The 20539-nt window shown below is 50.5% G+C and overlaps 1 protein-coding gene across 2 annotated transcripts in view; it reads right to left on the reverse strand.

Annotated features, from left to right (window-relative positions):
• Positions 1-20539, reverse strand: part of GREB1 (growth regulating estrogen receptor binding 1) — a 72215-nt gene that overhangs the window by 22689 nt on the left and 28987 nt on the right. The window contains exons 11-20 of one of the 2 annotated variants that reach the window (XM_044262065.1): positions 20105-20233; positions 19357-19485; positions 18341-18538; positions 17442-17622; positions 15574-15769; positions 13928-14064; positions 5937-6276; positions 4845-4960; positions 2757-2956; positions 1079-1168 (exon numbers count right to left, since the gene is read on the reverse strand). In XM_044262065.1, the coding sequence (XP_044118000.1) occupies positions 1079-1168; positions 2757-2956; positions 4845-4960; positions 5937-6276; positions 13928-14064; positions 15574-15769; positions 17442-17622; positions 18341-18538; positions 19357-19485; positions 20105-20233 (1716 nt within the window). Of the gene's footprint in view, positions 1-1066; positions 1169-2756; positions 2957-4844; positions 4961-5936; positions 6277-13927; positions 14065-15573; positions 15770-17441; positions 17623-18340; positions 18539-19356; positions 19486-20104; positions 20234-20539 lie in introns of both variants that reach the window. The other variant, XM_044262064.1, reaches the window with a different exon arrangement.

The following is a 20539-nucleotide window of genomic DNA, read 5'->3' on the forward strand; positions in this document are numbered from 1 at the left end:
GCAATCCCATCAGGACTGGGGAAGAACAAAGCCCCATTCCTGGCTATCGGAATAGCAGAGTCCCCCACTCAGCCATTCGCCAGCTCCACCCTGGGCCCTGTTTGGGGCAGAGGACACCAGAGGCTACAGCACTTGGCTTTCTGACTGACCCGAAACCCCCTGGTGCGCTCTGACCCCACAGCTGCGCCCTGACCCCAGCCAGGCGCCCGTCCGCCCGTCAGCACAGAGCTGCAGCCCACGTGACCGCGTCCTGGGCCCAGACCCCACACACGCCTCCACCGCCGAAGCCCCCTCCCTCCTATCTTCTCCTCCGAGACACACAGGCCAGCTGCTCGCTGAAACCTGCAGGGGCCAAACCCGACCCCTAAATCTGCCTCTTCACCCACACGCTTGTCCCACTTCACATGCAGGAGCGTGTGCACAGACTGCAAGGAGGCCTCTGCGGCACATGTGGCGAGGGACCACGGGCTCCCCAAAAGCGGGCTGTACCTGACCTGTCTTTCCACCCGGACTCAGATACAGAGTGGGTTCTCGGTAACGGTCACAACAGGAAGACAGGCAATACTGTCTCATGTGGCCAGTCCTGACTACTCCCAGACGCGGAGCTTCCCTTAGGCAGAGACTGGGCATTTTCCCCACAGTTCCTTGCGGTCTGGGTCCAGGGCTCAGGGGACACCTGCTGCCTTCTGTTGCTTTTCCCCCAGGGAAATCTGGGTGCACTTCTCTCTGCCTTCAGACTCGACAAGAACACCTCACCCCAGCCCCCCTCCTCCCTCGGGGCAACTCATTCCCTAAACGAACAACTGCCTGGGAAGCAGCAAGGGGACACCACCCAGCACAGGCCACTGAGAGGGACAGAGTCCACGATCTTCTCCCAGGAACTCGGAGTTCCTGCCCAAACTCCTCACAACCCAGACCCGAATCCAGAAACACAATCACTCCTGAAGAAACTCCAGTTTTCAAAGACCCCCTTCTCTTTCCAGTTCTAGGTGAAAATAAAGATCTCTTCTCATTCTCTAATATCCAAAAATATCCACTATCTCTGCAGAAGTGCACTGTGTCCCACCTGGAGACTTACTGGATGCTTTAGAGGACAGAGACGAAGACGCGGAATCGTGGGAGCGGGACCTCTCCCTCTTCACAGGGCTCCTCTTCTCCGAGGTGGAGCCTGTTTCAAGACACATATGCTGAACATGCCTCGTGATCATCATCTCATGTGTTCGCCCAGCACTTGAGTTTGCAGAGTGTGTTCACACCTAGCATCCACCCATGCATCCAACCATCCATTCATGAATCCATCCATCCATCCATGGGTCTAACCATCCATTCATGAATCCATCCATCCATCCATCCATCCATCCATGGGTCCAACCATCCATTCATGAATCCATCCATCCATCCATCCATCCATCCATCCATCCATGGGTCCAACCATCCATTCATGAATCCATCCATCCATCCATCCATCCATCCATCCATCCATCCATCCATGGGTCCAACCATCCATTCATGAATCCATCCACCCATCCATGCATCCAACCATCCATTCATGAATCCATCCATCCATCCATCCATGGGTCCAACCATCTGTTCATGCGTTTGTCCATCCATCTGCCGACTGAACTACCATCTTGCAGGCACCTGCCTCTGACAGAGCCCCGAGGAGACAGAAGTGGGGAACACAGGCCACTCAGGCGCTCCCGGCTGACGCAGACTCCTTCTCAGGACCCACAGGTACAGGTGTAAGGAGCACAGAGAGACCTGGGAGCCAGGCTCCCACCAGGAACGGGAAAACAGGAGCAGGTGACTTCTTGGAAGGAGTGACCCAACCTGAGCCCTGAAGGGCTGGCAGGGGCTTCCAGGTAAAGCACAGAGGAGAGGGAGCTCAAAGTCACAGGACAGCCTCTGTGTGGCCCAGAGTAACAAGAGCAGGGAACAGCCAGGGAACCCCGATGAGCTGAGTGAGACCCACAGCACAGGGGACAGTGTGAGAAGCATGAACAGAGAGACTAGAGAGGCAGGCTGTAAAATGCCAGGAATGTGCATTCATCCCATGGACAACAGGGAGACTGAGGCATCTTAATGTCAGGGTCACAATCATGTTTGTGCAAGGTCGTTACAGCCCCAGCAGAGTCTGTCCAGAGGGTCTTCTAGTCTGTCTTACAGATGAGCAATCTGAAGCCAGTAAAGGAAGCAGGAGGTGTTCCAAGTCACACAGTCAGCGGGAAGACCCCGCATCACACCCCACAAACGCTTCCCATGTTTGTATAAACATCTGTGTCTTTTCTCTTGCTGTGCTATTGACAAGTCTGAATCCAAGCCCTGCTCTGATGCATGGGCCCTATTAAAATAGAGTGTTGGATTTTCATGTCCTTGAATGAAACCAGCCTTTTATCATCAGTCCCCATAATTGACCCATCCCGCAGACTCCCACAGAGGAAAACTCATCTGGGGCAGGAATGCCACCGCCAAGTCACACAGAGCAGGAAACAGAGTCCTGAGAAATCGTGATTTCCCTTCCTATTCTCTAAGAATTCTGGAGCTCGGAAGAACACAGTTGGGATTTCCATTTTCTTGTACCTCCAGAAAGAGGGGCAGGAAGCAAAATCTGAATGCAACAAGGGACCTGCCATCTCCTGCAAAGACCTCTCTAGACCACGCTCATCAGAGCTCCTGCCCACGAGACAAGCCCCAGGGCCGCACAAGGGCAGGCTGCCCCCAAGATGAGAAGGCGAGGCAGACCCGCCACCCCTCACCTTCCGTCACGGGCTCCTCATCCTCGTTGTCCGTGCTGCTCAGCTTTTCTGCGTCGCTCTCTAAGGGCTCATGCCGGGCCCCCTTCTCCAAGGGAACCTCGTTGTTCACAAAGTACGCAGCCAGGCCCAGCTCCTGCTCTAGCGCCGTCCTCACCAGGCACGAGGAGTTGATCAGACGCAGGTCGCAGTACCTCAGAGACCTGGAGGAAACAGATAGTATCTTTTGAGTGTCTTGTACAGTGAGGCCCCTCTCCCAGTGCTGGTGGGAATGGGGATCAGGACCAGCCCCTGCCGCTCGTTAGGGCCTCGGACTTGTGCAAACGGAAACACAGATCACCAGATGGTGAGCCTTTGGCAACCAGGTCAGTTGAAAAGTAACCGTCTTGGGGGCACCTGCCATGGATTCAGCCCCGTCCTGTCATCGAAAGAGCGTCTGCAGGCCAGAAGAAGAGCAGGCCTGAACCCCAGCTCTGCTACTTTCTAGGGCCAGAATGTTTCTCAAGCAGCGGAACTTCCTGCAGGCTCAGATTCTCATCTCAAAGATGAGAATTAACTAACAGCCATCTAAGTGCACTGTTTGAGGACTGTATGCAGCTGGCGGACATTTAATGAGTCAAGCAGCATTTAAAATGTGCCAGGACGGTGCTAGATGCTAGGGACAGATGGACAATTAAGTCACCGCCGTATGAGAAAGGAGTCTGTCTGGGAAGACAGACCCCAACAAGCAATGAGAGAGGCAGAGGAGTGGGCACAGAGGTCAGGCCAATGCGGGCTCAGGTTGTGGGATGGAAACCGCAACACGCCAGGAGAGAGGAAATGCGGGTTCCAGTCACGCTCTACAACCTCAGGCAAATGGCCTTTCATTTGTTCATCTACAAAATGGGACAGTGATGCTATCCTTGCAAAGACTAAATTCTCTATGGAAAGTCCAACACTGGGTCTAATACAGAGAAGGTGCTCAGTAAGTGCTTGCTCAAATTTAAGATGGCTTAAGGCATTGTCTTAGTTCTTAGAGAGTTGAGGGATGGAAGAAATAATCCGTGTGAAATGCAACAACCAAGGTCAAATGTTTTAGAGCCCCCTTTAACTGGCCTGCGAGGATGCCGTGTGCAGTAGCCCTTGTGTATGTGTGGGGTGGCCCAGGGGAAGGAACCCCAGCTTTGGAGGTGGGCAGCCTGGAGTCCGTGGTTTTCCACCCACACTTAATCTCTAAGCCCCATTCCCTCACTGCTCAAAGGGGACAGTGAAATAGGACCTCCCCCCAGGGCTAGAGTAGTGAGGGTAAAATGAACAACAGCACCTGAGAAGCATCTGGTACAGTGCCAGCACGAGACAGGAACTCAGGAAGTGTCCCCTCGTACTGTTTTGTTCTACAGGGAAGAGTGCGTGGCTGCCTCCCCTCGCCATGGTATTAAGTAAACCTTTAGGAACCAAACTGTTGCCACTCATTCAAGCAACTGCCTTACTGGAGACCCAGTGACCTTCTGTCCTAAGTGTCTACTTGTCCGTGTGACGGCCCAGAGACCCCGGGAGACACTGAGTGGGTTCACAGCTGACCTGTGTGGCTGTGGTCTCCAACGGAAGACAGCCTTTGAGACAGTCCGCTCTGTGTGTGGAAAGCAGCCCTTCCTGAGGGGCATCCGCCGCCTCCCCGTTTCTAGAATGCCTCCTCCACCGGGAGGGCCCCGCTCTCCCAGCAGTGACACCCCAGGAAAAATGAAGCTTTGACCCCCAAGATGATCAGATTCTTTCCTAAACAGAAGAGCCTTCCCCAGCGCACACGGTGATCCTCGCGGGGAGAAACCGAGAGAGGCATCGACCCTACCCCAGCTGGAAGACCTCCACCCACAGGCCCAGCAACAGCCACCCCCCCGCCCAGGCAGCCCAAAAGGGGCCTGTCGGCCAATGAGGGAATGGTGCCCAGACCTCAGACACGTTCCACCGCCACAGGCCGGAAAACTGTCAGATAAACACACAACTCCGTGGTGACCGTGAACGTGAAGACTCCACCTGCCGTCGGGCACCGGCAGGCCGGCCTGGCCGCCCCCCAGAGCCGCGGGCACGGGCAGCCACAGCCCCTCGGCTCACCTCGGTAAGGACTCCCCGTGCGGGTCCGTCCCGCTGAAGATGAGGATGCACGGCAGGCCCTCCAGCTCCAGGTAAGTCTGAGGCCGCCACTCCGCGGCCTCGATCTTCTGCCACATCTGCGGGAAGGGAAAGCAGTGAGGCGGGCGAGCCTCCTCCCGTCCGGACTGGCCCAGCTCGGACAGCTCTACGGCGTCCTCCTGACCGGAAGCGTTTCGTGAAAAGGACAGTTCTTCGCAGGACAAGAAAGCGTGTCGTCGGCTTCCCGGCCGTACTCCCAGCCCCACGGCATGGCCCGTGGCGGCCGTCACGGGCCATCTGCGGCCGCGTCCCCGGGACCAAGTGTGCGTTCGCAGTTGTGTCTACCGTTTGCACGGAGCTTCCTTAACCGGGCCTCTCCCTCGCAGCTGCTGCTCAACTCTTCCCTCGGGAACCTGTGTAACTCTCCTGCGTTTCCCTCCCTCTCTGCGGGCTCAGTGAGGAGCTAAGGGCCGGGCACTGTGCTAGTCGGGGGGTGCTGAGCTGTGGGGGTGGCCCCTGCCCTCCACCGCCTGGGGAAAGAGCCAGAGGACAGGCAGCACCACGCCAGCCCCTGCCTCCATGCAGAGGAGAACCAAGGGGCAGGGAGGGGCAGCTTCCCGAGAGTGGAAAAGGCAGCAGCTGAGTTTACAGGCTAAACCGTTCACTAAACCAAGGAGGAGGAGAAAAGCACTCCCAGGAAGAAGGAAAGGCACACGGCAGCCCAGAAGTCTGATCTTACAGACTCCAAGACGGGGGCACCTGGGTGGTTCAGTCGGTTAAGCCTCTGCCTTCGGCTCAGATCATGATCTCAGGGTCCTGGGATCAAGTCCTGTGTCAGGCTCCCCACTCAGCGGGGGGTCTGCTTCTCCCTCTGCCCCTCCCCCAAGTCTGGCTCACTTGACTCTTTCTCCCCCTTTTTCTCAAATAAATAAAATCTTCAAAAAAAAAAAAAGAGAAAGACAAAGCATTGGGGGGGGCAACATTTATAAGTAATTCGGTCCAGTAGGCAGGGACAGGACAAGAGAGGCAGCCAGAGGCGGTGGCACCCCTCCCGCCCCTCCCCCCAGCGCCCACCTTGAGCTGCTTCACAAAGTGCTTCCCGACGGTGATGCCAGAGCTGGGGCTGCCCAGGATGATCTCGAAGTGCTCCTCTAGGGCCAGGCGCGCCCGCACATGGGCCAGTCGCTCGTAGGCCACGGCCGCCAGCGGCAAGCAGGGCACCCGCAGCAGGACCATGAGCCCGTGGCCGCAGGGGCACTGTTTGGGGGCGTTGATGAGGTTCTGGGTGATCTCCAGCGTCTCCACCGACGTGTAGTCCTTCATCTGCGAGAGGCCGCTCACGGCCATCATCGCGGCCGCGTAGTGCTGTACGAGAACAAAGGTCCTGATCACCGCGCTGTGCAGGCGGGGGAACCTGCAACAAACGGAGACACGGGGCCATGACCGGGCTGCCGGCCCCCTCAGGGATGCCCGGAGCGCTCCGGGAGGAGTAGCGGGGCCGGTGCCCAGCCAGCAGGGAACCCAGCACAGCCACCAATGCAGGCACGGCGACTCCCAGGTTGCACGCAGCCTGTGTTTCCTTCCAAAGCTGGTTGTTTCCAACCTGAAAGGGAAGGCTTCCTTAGAGGTCGAATCGAAAATTGCTCGGGCACTTCCAGCTAGGAAACAAGGGCACGGGTCCGCTATTTCTCGGCACTTTCCAGCCCTGGTGCATAGGAGCGGCTCAATAAATATTGTGCAATGAGCAAAGAGGCATGAAGGAAACAAATGATTGTTCCGTCTCTCATCAGCTTAATTTGCAATCTGCCCCCATTCCCACTGAAAATAGAACCACCAGGCTCAGCACGTAAGCGCGGCTGTCACCTTCCCCAGATTGAGGGCGGCCATCCTGAAGGCACACCTCGGCCTTCATTTCAAGGCCAATGAGTAACCAAAAAGGTACCTAAATGTGATTTGACATGAATTACAAATCAGAACACATTCAGTCAAACCAATCCCAGTTTGGGCTTCAGAAACTGTTACCATCTGTGTTTACACACAAAAGTGGCAACCCCACCATGACCACATGCCCTGTTAACGGTCTCATGACCCGCACATCAGAAACAGACCCAGAGCCCCAGCAGAAAACCCCACCCCTGTAGGCCACCGTGTTTCTCAGTAGGAACAAGTCGACATCTGCTTTACCAATCAATGATGTTCTTGTGGGTTTGTTTCACTGGAAAGCATCTCCTGACACACTGGCTTTTTGGAGCAAAGATAGAGAAGTTTCTGGGTCTATAAAGATCGGACCCTTAGCATGGCCATGCCACCCTGAGAGCTCTACCAGGGCAATCAGTCACCTTCTGCAGAGTTTCTGAGGTCTTCCCTCATCTACTATTCTCCTTGTCTTCATTCTTTGTCCTTAGCATTTCAACTACACCGGGAGTTCTATACATTGGAGAGCTGGCTTGGCAAACTGAACACTACCACGTGCCTGCTCTCTCAGGAAGGCACGACTTATCTGCAGACTCTGCAACAGAGGGGAGTCAGCCCTCCAAGGACTGCCTTGCCCTACCCCTGGTACACTGGCCAAACAGTGCTTAAGAAGTAAAGCAGAGAGCAGGGTGGAAAACGCATGGTCTCCCCTGTCCTACAGCACTGTCCCAGCTGTGGTGGCCCCATGTCACCCTGAGCAAGGTGGGATGAAGGGGGATGAAGAAGGGCAGAAGTCATTTGGGAGGAAGCATTCTTTTTCCCCAACTCTGATGTGGTGGGAAGCACCTGCATTCAACTCTGTTCAAAGGACAAGCAGAGTCAGAACAGGAACCATATTTATCCATCTGAAATGGCCAAAAAACTGGACAAATATATGAAAGAGAGTGTTTCAAGACATTGGGCACCAGGAAGTGAAAGACAGTGATCCTCAGAAATGGGAACCAAATTGGGTGAGCTCCCAGCTTCTTCCTGGAAGAAGTTTCTGGAATGTGCTCAGGAAAGGGAAAGGCAAATCATCATTGTTCTACCTAACTTGAAGAACAGCATTGGAATCCAGGGAAATCAAGGTATCAAGAGTTCACAGGGGAAGAACCAGAAAGGAGTAAGCCGCACAAATAGAGAACTCAGGAGAGCTACAGAGGGTCTCCCAAGTCATCAGCTGAGAAGTGATCAGTGTATTAGATGAAGAAACTACTCAAGGCCAAGAAAGAAACCATCCAAGAGAATTAAATGGAACAATGCCTCAAGTTCACACAGGGCTTAGAATAGTTCCTGTTCCCACTAACAGCGTGGAAGACCTCAGAATTCATGGAACATTATAGACTACTTAGAGGGTTTTGCCTTAGTAGGGACAGCCCTGGACTAAACTGGTCCTGTCTAACAAAGCTCAAAGCTTAAAGTCAGACCTAAAAGGATTAAACCATCTCCAAGTAACTTAACTACATCCCTGAACATAGCTGAAGAACATTTATAGGAATACAAATATATCCAGCCCCAACAAGGTATGATTTACAATGTCTGGAATCCTCTCAAAAATTACCAGATATTTAAAGACGATAATACAACCCACAATAAGGAGGCAGAAAAATCAATCAATAGAAACTGACTCAGAAATGACACACATGATAGAATTAGTAGATAAGAACATTAAATCAATTATTGTAATTAAATTCTATCCATTTAAAAAACAAAAGATTGAGAATGTTAGAGATGTAAAAAAAAAAAAAAAAAAAAGACTCCAATTCTAGAGATCAAAACTAAAAAGCCTCATAAAGAAGATGAAACTGGACCCTGAATTCTCATGGGAGCTGCCATCTTGGTATTTGGACTTGCCCTGCCCAGCCAGTGATAATGCATTCAGGGATAAGTACCTGACTCAGGATAGGTCATCAGTCTCTTCTCTGAATTTTTCAAACTGTTTAAAAAAATCAGCTCCCCTCTAGAAGCCGAAGACTGTAATTCAGCAGCAATGAGAGGTGATGTTTTCATGGAAGAAGCCACTGTGCACGGAGATACAATACAGACAACACAAAGAGAGATACCAAAAACAAGACAACACAGTCTCCACGGTGTTTAATACCTAATGTAAGTTCCTTCTGAAACCAGCTGCATCTCTGACATTCAGTGGTTCATTTATTCAACCTCTCCTTTTATTTCATGACTCAATACAAGGCTCTCCTTTTCTTAAGGTAGTTCAAGTTGAGTTTCTGTCACTTGCAAAGAAGAGTTCTGATTAATAAACAAACACAAGTAACTGTTTATCATCCATCCATCAATGTGTATTTCATTCATGCATGTGCTACCTAAAATTTTTTTCTTCTTTTCTTAGAGGACACCTTCTCTCTTAGGAGAAAAGTTCCTTCTTGTTATACAAGACTCCTTTGCTTTTATTTAAAAAAAATACACACACACACACACACACATATACATAAAGAAACAATCGAGATGTGACTGACAGCAGGAAAAAAGATTAACAAATGTAAAAACACAGTAATAGAAACTCTCTAAGATGAAACAAGGGGAAACAATAAACAATGACTACAGCACCAGACAGTTACAGAACAAATTCAAGCAGCTTAATGTATGTTATTGGATTACTCTAAAAGAGAGAAGGAGAATGTAGAAAAATATATTTGAAGAAATAATAACTGATTTTTTCTCAAACATAATGAAAATTCAATTAACTTAAGTACAAGAAACATGAAGAAAATTATTAACAAAGTATATCTTAAATTACTTAAAACCAGTAACAAATTTTTAAAAATTTTAAAGTGGCTTAGTCACGGGATGGAAGGACCTGGGAGGGGAGGGCACATTATAGAGAGAAACAAAGGTGATGGCAACAGATTTTGTTTGAAACAATGCAAGTCGGAAGATAGTAGAGCGACATCTTTAAAGCACTGAAAAAGAAAACTACCTAAATTTTATACCTAGGGAAATATCTTTTTAAAATGAGTAAAAATAAAGACACAAAAAAGCATAAAGACTGCATCACCAGCAGACCTTCCTTACAAATGTTGATTAAAAAGTCCTAGAGAAAGGATAACAGAACCAGATAAATCCAAACAAAGAAATGAAAAGCACTGCAAATAGTAACTACGTGTATAAATACAAAAAAATGTTTTTAAAAAGTTATTATTTAAATATCTCTAAAAAAATAATTGGCTATTTAAAGCAAAAGTAATTTATTGTGAAGTTTATAATGTACATTAGTAAAATGTCTGAACACAGAAGTACAAAGCCTAGCAGGTGAGATATCGATACACTGCTGTAAGGTTCTTATCCATGAACTGGTATAATATTACCTGAAAGGAGAAAGTAGCTTAAAAATATACACTGTAAAGTCTAGTGCAACACCTAAAAGGACATAAGAATTACAGCTAATAAGCAAGTGGAGGAGGGAATGAAACCATAAATGCTCAGTTCACCCAAAGGGAGACAGAAAAGGGAGTCCATACCACAGATGAAACAAAGAGCAAAGTGGTAAGATGGTAGATTTAAGTACAACCGCATCAATAATTAAATGTAAATGGTCTAAACAACTCAACTAAATGTAAATGGTCTAAACACCTCAACTAAAAGTCACAGACTGCCAGATGCAAAAAACAAGTAAGACCCAACGATAAGCTATCTACATGAAAACCTTAACTATAAAGACACAAGTTGGTTAAAAGTGAAAATATGGAAAACCATAAACTATGCTGACATTAACCAAAGGAAAGCTGGAGCAGCTATATAATATCAGCAAAAGTAGATTTTGGAACAAAGAATTATATCTTTTGGGTCCTTTCATAATGATAAAAGAGTCAATTCATCAAGAAACACTTTACCAAAAATGACATACAAGTGACAAACACATGAAAAGATGCTCAACATTATCAGTAAACTGGAGAAACAAATGAAGTTTTGACAAATACTGTGTAATTTCATTCATATAAAACACTAGAAAATACATAGTCTACAGTGAGAAAGGGAAAGGAAGGAATAATTAGCAATGGGGAGAAGGAATCTCTTATTTGTTAGCTTAATTGTGGTGAAGGGTTTGCCAGGGTTTACATACGTCAAAAGTCACCAAATCAAACATTTCAAATATCTGCAGTTTACTGTAGGCCAGTCAGTCCTCATGAAAGCTATTGTTTAAAAAAAAAAAAAAAGAAAAAAAGAACTACCACGTGGGAGGCAGCAACTAGCCCAGCTCCAAACGTAGGTACAGGTAGGACGTGCCTGCCCCTAAGCCTTTGTGGTCGGCCCCATAGAAAGGAAGCGCCACAGAAAACATACCGGAATGAAAACAGGAGTCGTTAAATGTCTAAATCTCTTAAGGACCAAGGAGTCTGTGGTCTTGCAAGCAGACTTCCCAGCCACAGGCTGGGCTCTGTGTGCAGCACAGGGCATATCAACAGGCTGGCCATGCACATGGTGGCAAGAGCCAGTAACGAATGTGTTCTTACCTTCAGTGCCTTCTGTCCAGTTGCCTGTTTCAAAGAGATACCCAGACAGTGGATTCCTAGGAACGGCAGCATGACATGGTGGAAAGAACACCAAACCTGGCTATAATCCAGGGTGCCACAAACAGGATATACCACCCTGGGCAAATCACTTCCCCTCTCTGGGTCTCAATTCCCACAATTATAAGATGGGGTGGGGTGGTTGGGTTACATGATTCCTAGGTGGTCCTATGATTCTCCATAACTCAACATTCCAGAGTTTTCTATTCTCTTCTCATGCAGTGAAATTTAATCTCTGTGCAACACTTCCGGTTCAGCAGAGGGGGAGAGAGGACAGAAAGGAAGAGGATGGTGGTGAAAATGACAGTGACAGTCGTGGCTACAGTAACGCTGCTGGTGGTAATGGCAGCAATGACCACAGGGGTGAGGTGCATCACGATGGTAATGATGGGACAGTGATGGTGACACTGGTGCTAATGGTGGGGACAGTGAGGGTGATGATGTTCTTGGTAACAATGGTGGTGACAGCAGTGACGGTGATGATGGGACAGTGACGGTGACACTGGTGCTGATGGTGGTGACAGTGATGCTCATGATCTTGGTAATGGTGGTGACAGCAGTGACATGATGATGGGATGGTGACGGTGACAGTAGTGACAGGGGGGACAGTGATGGTGATGTTCTTGGTAATAATGGTGGTGACAGCAGTGACGGTGATGATGATGACAACAGTTGTCACAGTGGTAGTGATCGTGATCATGGGATGTGACCGTAACAGCGGTGTTGATGGCGGTGTTGACAATGGTGGTGATGGTGGTGACCATGATGGTGACAGTGGTGACGGTGGGGACAAAGCCGTGATGGTGTTGGCTGCAGCTACCAAGAGCATGTAATGTGCCCCAGCCATGCTCTAATGCTCTGTATGTATTAATTCATTTAGTCCTCAGAACATCCCCGTCTGGTAGGCATTCTTCTCCCCACGGAGGACGGAGAGGCATCCCTAAAGTCTCAGAGCTGGTAAGTGACAGACCCAGGCCTTGAACCCTGGAAGTGTGACTCTGGAGCCGCAGCTCTCAGCATACAACCGTTCCTGAGTCGGCCCAGGTTCCTGCTTCATCCAACTCTCGTAAGAAGCCACTAGAAAAGTAGAGTTGTTCACAGATGACGTTACGGAAATTCAGAGAGGTTCTGTGATTTGCCAAAGGTTAAAACTCATGTTTAAGCCAGAACATATGGTCCTGCGGCCAGTCTGGCCTTCTAGCCATGAGCCCTTGCCCCATATGGCTTAAGTTCTACTATTTTGGAGTCAAGTGACAAGGATCGGGTCTAGCCTCACTACAAACCCATGTGACCTAGGGCAGGTGACCCAACTTAAGTCCGTTCCCTCCTCTGCCACACAGGGATAACAGGGCCTATTCCACTGTGAGGATATTTTCGGCAATAAACACAGAGCACTGGACCCGAAGTGACAGTTCACTGAGCACCCGACGGAAGGAGCCATGTGAGGAGACAGAGGCAGGACTCCTTCCTTGAGCAGGTGTTCGAGCCCTCAGCTGCCCACGTGTGGCGGGGAGAGCAGATGACATCCCTCAGCATCCCATACCCAAAGGGACGTAGCTTCTCAAAGGACATTCTGGAAAACACGGATTCCATGACACACACCGGAGATGCCGCACATTCTAGCCTCCACGGGACTGACAGCACGCGTGGCAAGGGAAGGCTCGGAGAACTCTTGTGGCAAGGAAAACCTTAAATGTCAGGTTTCTCAAACACATTTGACCAAGGCACCCCTTTAGGCCTAAGAGCTTTTTGCATCCCGCCCAAGCAGTACAGCTTGGAACACAGCGTGAGGAGCCCACGTGTAACGTAATCCCTTCGTTGGCACAAGAATGGGGCTCCACGAGGGAAGGTGGCAGACCCCGGCTCGACACTGACAGTTCAGGGCAGAGCCACCCATTCTGCTCCGCAGTAGCCAGTCTGTAAACCCTGGCCTCGCTTTATGGCCATCGCTTAACCTCCCAGGCCTCGGTTTCCTCATCTGAGAAACGGCAGCATTGACATCTGCCTCCACGGTCCGCTGCGGCCCGCGTCGGAGCGCAAGCTGTAGAGTCAGGCTGACTGTGGCTTCACAGCCAGTTCTATCCGTGGCCAGATGTGCGGCCCAGGGAAGTCGCTGGGGTCTCTCAGAGCCTCAGTTTATTTGCAAAATGGAGATAATAGCAGCAACTGGCTAGGAGAGACGGTGAGGTCCTTAGAACAGCAAACAGCAGAAAATACACTCTCGACAGGTGATACACACGGGACACGAAACACGAAGCCAACTAGGACGGTCACTCTCATCACCTTCAAATCCTTCGTGTCTTACCTCCTCCCACTTTCTTCACTTCCCTGCATCGCAAGCACACCCCTCCACATTGCAACATGCTGCAGCCCATTCTCTAAAATATTCTAGAACAACAACAGCACGACAGGTATCAGTAGCCCCACAGGCAGGGCAAGAAATAAACCAGGTCCCTTTAGTGGAGGGACGGCGTCACCCAGGAAAGGAGGGTGGTGGCCCCTTCTGGAATTCTCGGGCTGCACACTCTTCAGCACACGCACAACTCTGGAGTGTTTTTGGTAACTCCCAGCCAAGACATGTACCTTTTTCCTAATGCCGTGACCATGGCCTCGAAGGAGCTGTCATATCTGAGCAAAGGGAGGCTGTGTCCCGAGAGCGTGGACTCAATGAACTCTGACAGCCCAAAGTACTTCTTATTCTCAGGATATAAGTCGACCCCCTGAAACAGAGAAGAGCATCAGTCACACGAACACGGCATTGGCGGGGACAGGAAGAGTCACACGCTGGCCACCCAAATGGCTGGCACAGGCATCTTGATCTACATTGTGCTGATGGGGGCTGCCTCGATGGTTCAGCCAGTGAAATGTCCAACTCTGGACCTTGGCTCAGGTCATGATCTCAGGGTTATGAGATCGAGTCCCGCATCGGGCTCCACAGTCATTTTGGAGACCTTAAGACTCTCTCTCCCTCTCCCTGGGCCCCTCCCCAGCTCATGGCATGTGCACACACATGCATGCTCTCTCTAATAAATAAAAAATCTTTTTTAAAAAATAAAAATGAATCGTGCTGAGTCTGCAGTCCCGCAGACAACTTCCCTCTGCAGACTCAGAGCACAGAGCACTCTCTGACTAAAGGATGCTGCATCCATGTCCGTCAAGACTTTTCCCTTCATCTGACCTGGTGTCTTTGCCAGGAACAACATTGGCCTTGTTTTTAAACTCACAACGTTCTTGGGTGAAACGGCTTCTTTCCGACAATCTTAAGCTAGTTCTAGGAACAGGCCAATCAGTTATCCTGTGTTTGGCCTGCTACTAAAACCTGCAGAAAGAAATGCATGTATCTAATCAGTTTCACCCCATGGACATAGCATTCCTCCCAGACTAACACCAGAGCCGCTCAAATGAGTTGGAGACGTTAATAAAATTGCAAAGCCATCAACTTGCCCTCACACACCAAGGTTCTGTGAGGGCCACAGCCAGCAGGACAGGGTCACAGCCAGGCTCTACTGCTCTCTGACTGCATGGCCCTTTAGGCAAGTAGCTCAAACCTCCTTTGCCTCATTTTCTCCTTCTGTAAATGAGAAATCATCCTAGCCCCTGCATCTGATAGGAGTTCATATGATAAGGCGCTCAGAACAGTGCCTCCCTAGCTCACCAAAGCGCCACAGAAACACTCGGTATCCCTACCACTGATTCCAACGCTAACGGACTGACACCAAGCATCAGTATCTTTGTAAGTTCCTCAGATGACTCTGGGATGCCCCAAAGAAGTCTAGAATTTGAGGTTTGCTTGTTACTTGAACCATTAACTAGAATCCAACCACCCAGAACTCTCCAATTATTCTCAGAATTCTCAGACTATCAGTTGTAGCCTTCTATTTTGGTAAGAAAAGGCAGAGAATAAAGCACAACCTCACCAGGTTTTACGGATGTGTGTTCCATTCAGAAGGAGATTTTAAGGCATGCTGCTTAAGGATGTGGGCATAGGAAAAGCAGGAACCTTTCCAAGGCTTCTAGACTAAACATTACATGTCCTCAGATGGGGAAGCCAACTAATGTCCTTTGGCAAGGAAGGGTTTATATCTAATTCTGGGTCAAATCAAAGATCCAAGAAACTGGGGACCCATGTGACCCCAACTACACCAGTTAATCAAGACTTTTACCAAGCAGAATTTCTCCCGACTCAAGGGCCATCAGGACACCAGGCAAGGGAGCCCAGAGGCACTCACGTTGCTATAGGAGGCAGGCCAGTGGATCTCGTTGTAAGGGCTGATGAGGGTATGTTGTGTCTGCAGCGCGTAGGGGAAGGACGTCACGTGGAGCGTCACGATGTTGGGGGCCTCCTTCACCTCCCTACAATTGAGCAATCTGTCCACCAATCCCACGGCCGGGTCACTTTGGGCATAGAGATTATGAACAGTGCTACTGGGGGAGGAAAGGGGGGAGAAGACGCAGTCAGTGGGAAGATGAATCCTGGTTGGTAACTTTACAAGGATCAAGCAGTTGAATACACGTCTAACTAGCCCCGCCCACATTACATTTCTCTAACTAGCCCCGCCCACATTACATTTCTCTAACTAGCTCCGCCCACATTACATTTCTAACGAGCCCTGCCCCAAAGTATGCAAGTGATCAAAGCTTCTGGCTCTGCCCATGATGAGAAAAATTTAAGAAAAAAAAAAAAAATGACTGCACTGCAAGCACCTGCCAGGGACTCCCCGGACACTCACTGCTTATTAAAAACTTAGCCGGGGGAACCAGTATTTATGGAGGATTGCTTGGGGGACACACAATCCACCCAGTCCTCCAGAGCGGGAATTCTCACCCACAAGTGCTCCTTCTGCCCCATCTGACGGTGTACTTGTCTCAAATTCTTTCCCCTAAATTCCTACCGGCCTGAAAGGATCCTCAGAGGATATAAAACGGTACATTCTATATTAAATTTAAAGATTTGGGACCAGGAAGGGGAGGCATTTTGGGCAAGGGGCCAGGAGAAAAGCCCAGCTCAGCTCTTCCCTGTGGGCCATGGCCTCGACCTTCTCTCCTGGGAACCCAGCAGAATAGAAAACTCTCGGGCTTTTGGGTGGCAGGAGGCTACTCTGAGAACCCACCCCCTGCCCAGTGAATACGCACAAGCTAGCCTTTCCTAGAATTCAGGGCATTCAAATCCCTCCCAGCCTAAGCAGGGACCTTAAGTCATATGCCCTGCCTACAGGTGATCTCTGAGGTCCAGCCCAGCCCTACACGCCTGCATCCATGTGAAATCAAAGCCTTTCTCGGCGATCTGACCTGGTATCTCCCTTCCCTCCTCACCCAGTCAGCAGCAGTGTCTAAATGCACAGTCCCCAGGCCAGTCTATGGAGATGACGGCCCCAGTAAATCAGAAATCCTGCCAGACTCAGAGCCTAACAGCATCTAAAATGCATGTAGGGCGCCTGGGTGGCTCAGTGGGTTAAAGCCTCTGCCTTCAGCTCAGGTCATGATCCCAGGGTCCTCGGATCAAGCCCCACTTCAGGCTCTCTGCTCAGCAGGGAGCCTGCTTCCTCCTCTCTCTCTGCCTACCTCTCTGCCTACTTGTGATTTCTGTCAAATAAATAAATAAAATCTTTAAAAAATAATAAAATAAAATGCATCTGGATTTACGTTCACTTGAACTGAGTCCATCAAATGGCCCCTACAGAAGGGTGGCACCAGCAATGGCCCTCGGTGCTGAAGCCAATGGGCCCGCCATTAGGAAGGGACCTATTCTGGTCAGGGTCCCCTCCCCACACCAGGGGGCATCATCTCACTGAGTGGGGTACAGGAAAAGAGGCCCTAGATCAAGGCCAGCTTGGCACTAATCCCCCCTGCCCCCACCCAAGCCCTGAGACCCTGAGCCTGTTTCCATGATGGTACCTGTCAGAGGCTCTACTGGATGTCCCCTGATATAATCTCCCGCTCTACGGTTCTGGAATACATCCATGACATCTGCTTACAAATGCCGAAACCCCAGCATCATTCATCTCGTCAAGGCTCGTACCCAGAGTCCCAAGTATCACCCATGTAGTAATTCAAGGAAGGAACCCGCCAAGCCTGGGTAGGCCAAACCCCCTCTCACCTCACGAGATCCCAGTGGGCATGGTCGTGGATGAGGACAAAGAGCGTATGTGGGTTCTGAAAGGAGTTTTGCAGAAAGGACTTAAATTTCGTCTGTGCTTCCGCATCAAGCTTCAAAACGTACTGTTCGACCCTCTGCTTGGTCATGTGCTCCTTTTCCAAGCCAAGCTCCAGCAAAACCCCTGTAATGTGTAAAAATACATCACGAGTAATCCATGGCAAGGACAACCCTTGCTCCGAGTTTCTCACTCACTCAACAGACCCCTGGTGAGCGCCTGCTGTCTGGCCGGCGTTCTGGCCAGCCCCGAGCCTACGGGATGTGTGAGATATGGGGGTCGCGGCATCTGGCCCCTGGGCAAAGAGACGGCCCATTTCCTAGCGAGGTGTGTGCACAGCGGCCACCCAACGAGGACAGCCAGGCTGGCTTCATGAAGCTGGTGATCCTAGGCTCGGTGTGACGGAAGGGAAGGGTCAGGTCCCACCTCCCTGCCATCCCCCGCAAACCATCCCCCAACCTGAAGGCCGGGGAGCTGGAGGTTACAGAACTCTAGAATAAATCCTCTGAGTTCAGACATTGACTCTTTGTGTATTTCGTATCTCACCCCCTTGAAAGTACATAGAAAATACATGAAGTTGAAGCACGTTACAACACGCTGGTTGTGGACCTGAGTGGGATGGAGTGGGAACTCAAGTCATGGTTCAAGCTTTAACAGATTATAAAATTTGGGGCAATTTGCGATCTCTGAGCATCTGTTTCATGAATCTATAAAATGGGAGTATTAATCCTCGCCCCACCTACTTTAGAGGGAAAGACTGATGTTTAGATGCCAAATCTGAATTTAAGGGAACCAAAGCTTCTCCCATGCAGACGTCACAACTTGCCCCCCAGATGCCCCGTACCTGAATGCCAGACATGGAACAGGGTCTGCTGATAGGTGACTTCTGAAGGGGGTATACAAATCAGAAAGTCCACCTTCTCGAAGGATCCTAAGTCCAAATTTTGGGTGCTGGAATCCGCAATGGAACACACATGGGAGAGGAGCTTCTGGGCCACGGCCAGCTGGAAGGGCCGGATATGGTGGGGCTCCAAATTGTAACCTGGAACCAGAGCCCCCCAAAAGGTGAGATGCACCCAAGAGCAGAGAGCCAAAACCCTTGACCTCTGCTAGGAAACTGTGCCACAGGGCCCTGTCTAGTGCGCAGAGGGACCAAAGGGGAGTCACAGCAACATTTATCAAGTACCTACTCTGAGCTGTGTACACTTGACGCTTTTTGGAATTTCATAATAAAAGGATGAACAGTGCTCAGGGAGCACAGAGGCAGTGACCTACTCTACCCGAAGAGGACAAAGACAGCATCGCAGGGAAGCCGACCGTGAGACAGGACTTCGGAAGAGCCTGTGAGTTGTCTAGAAGGGAGGGTGGCCATCACAGCTCTTTGGGAACCCAGGATGCATGAAATGTCACAGCGATGCCCTGATAAGCTGGAAATTTACACCAAGAAATGTATCATCTCAGGAAAAGTATACAAGCACTCATTTCAGGCTTGGATGAGACTACTAGTGTTTTGTTTTTGTTTTTTTTAAGATTTTATTTATTTATTTGGCAGACAGAGATCCCAAGTAGGCAGAGAGGCAGGCATAGAGAGAGAGGGGGAAGCAGGCTCCCCGCTGAGCAGAGAGCCTGATGTGGGGCTCGATCCCAGGACCCTGGGATCATGATCCAAGATGAAGGCAGAGGCTTTAACCCACTGAGCCACCCAGGCACCCCGAGACTACTAGTATTTTAAGGACTAAAATAAAAATTATATATTAGTAAACTTTGATGCTAAGAAGATGCCTCTTAGCCACCCACACACACCCCAGGGTGCTGTCTCACCAGCCCAGACCCTGGCTGCTGGCTCCCAGCATCACTCACTTGTGCACGCTGGAGCTCCACCAACATCCAAGGATGCTGATTTGGGGACAGAGGATGCAGTGAGTGAGGACGGAATATGGCCTTGATTTTCCTGATGGAATTTGTCCAGCAGAGTGTCAATGTCACCCTCTGCCCAAAATAGAACAGAAAAATGGGTTTTCCATCCCAGTGAAACCCAGCAAACCTCCATGCCACACCTGCGTACAAGGCACTGTCCTGGGCCTAGGGTAATGGAACTAGGGAGGACACAGCCCATTCGGTTGAGGAGCCCGCAGCCCAGTACGGAAGGCAAATACATCAGAGAGAACCACACTGTGAGGTGGCAGGTGATGGGACAGAAGGAAGAGCCAGATGCTAAAGGCCAAGAGAAAGGGGTCCGAGCCCATCCTAGAGAAGGAAAGGCCAGCAGGAATTCCTGGGAGGAAATGGGTTGAGGAAACAGGCAAAGAAGAAAGCAGGGCAGAGAACTCCCAGCCTAGAACACATGGACTCAAGTGATTCGGAGGCAGAGGTAGGGAGCCACAGGGCACAGGGGAAGAGGCACAGGACCTAGGAGAACCCACAGCCAGCGGGGGAAGACAGCCAACCAGAGACCCCCCAGGAAAGGGTTGTAAATGCTAACACAGAGAATGAAGGGGTCACCCTGCCCACCCAAACCCCGGTCGGCCTCAGCAGGCTCTGGGGAACGGGCTCCGGGAGGGCTGTCCCTCCCACTTGGGAATTCACAGCTGTCTCCCTACAGACCTACCTGGACAGAGGGTGCTGAAAAAGGCCCCCAAGGAGTCCACCTTCCCTGTCACCAGCTCATAACTGACTTCTTTCTGGTACTCCGCTGGGGTGAGAAGGCTCTCAGAAAGAATTCGGGCCTGGTATTTTCCTGGAAAAACAACAACACCTTTCACTGGGCTCCCCCACTTAGAATTTGCATGCGAGCCCCTCGGTGGCAGAGTCTGTGCTCATCACTCTGTCTCTCTCTCCCTAACCCCCGACAATGGCCTCGTCCCATCCTCTGCCCTGGGCTCCTGCTTCCCTACAGTGTGCTGCCATGTGGTCTTGGGGAGGGGGGCGGGGGGGGCGCAGCTGTCCCCAGTGGCAACCTCGCCTGCCTCCTCTGTCTCTCACCGGCCCCTCTCTAACGTCCCCTCTGCAGAGAGGCTCTCCTGACCCTCCTAACAGCCAGCGT

This window comes from Neovison vison, chromosome 8, assembly GCF_020171115.1.
Source record: "Neovison vison isolate M4711 chromosome 8, ASM_NN_V1, whole genome shotgun sequence".
NCBI classification, from domain to species: Eukaryota; Metazoa; Chordata; class Mammalia; order Carnivora; family Mustelidae; genus Neogale; species Neogale vison.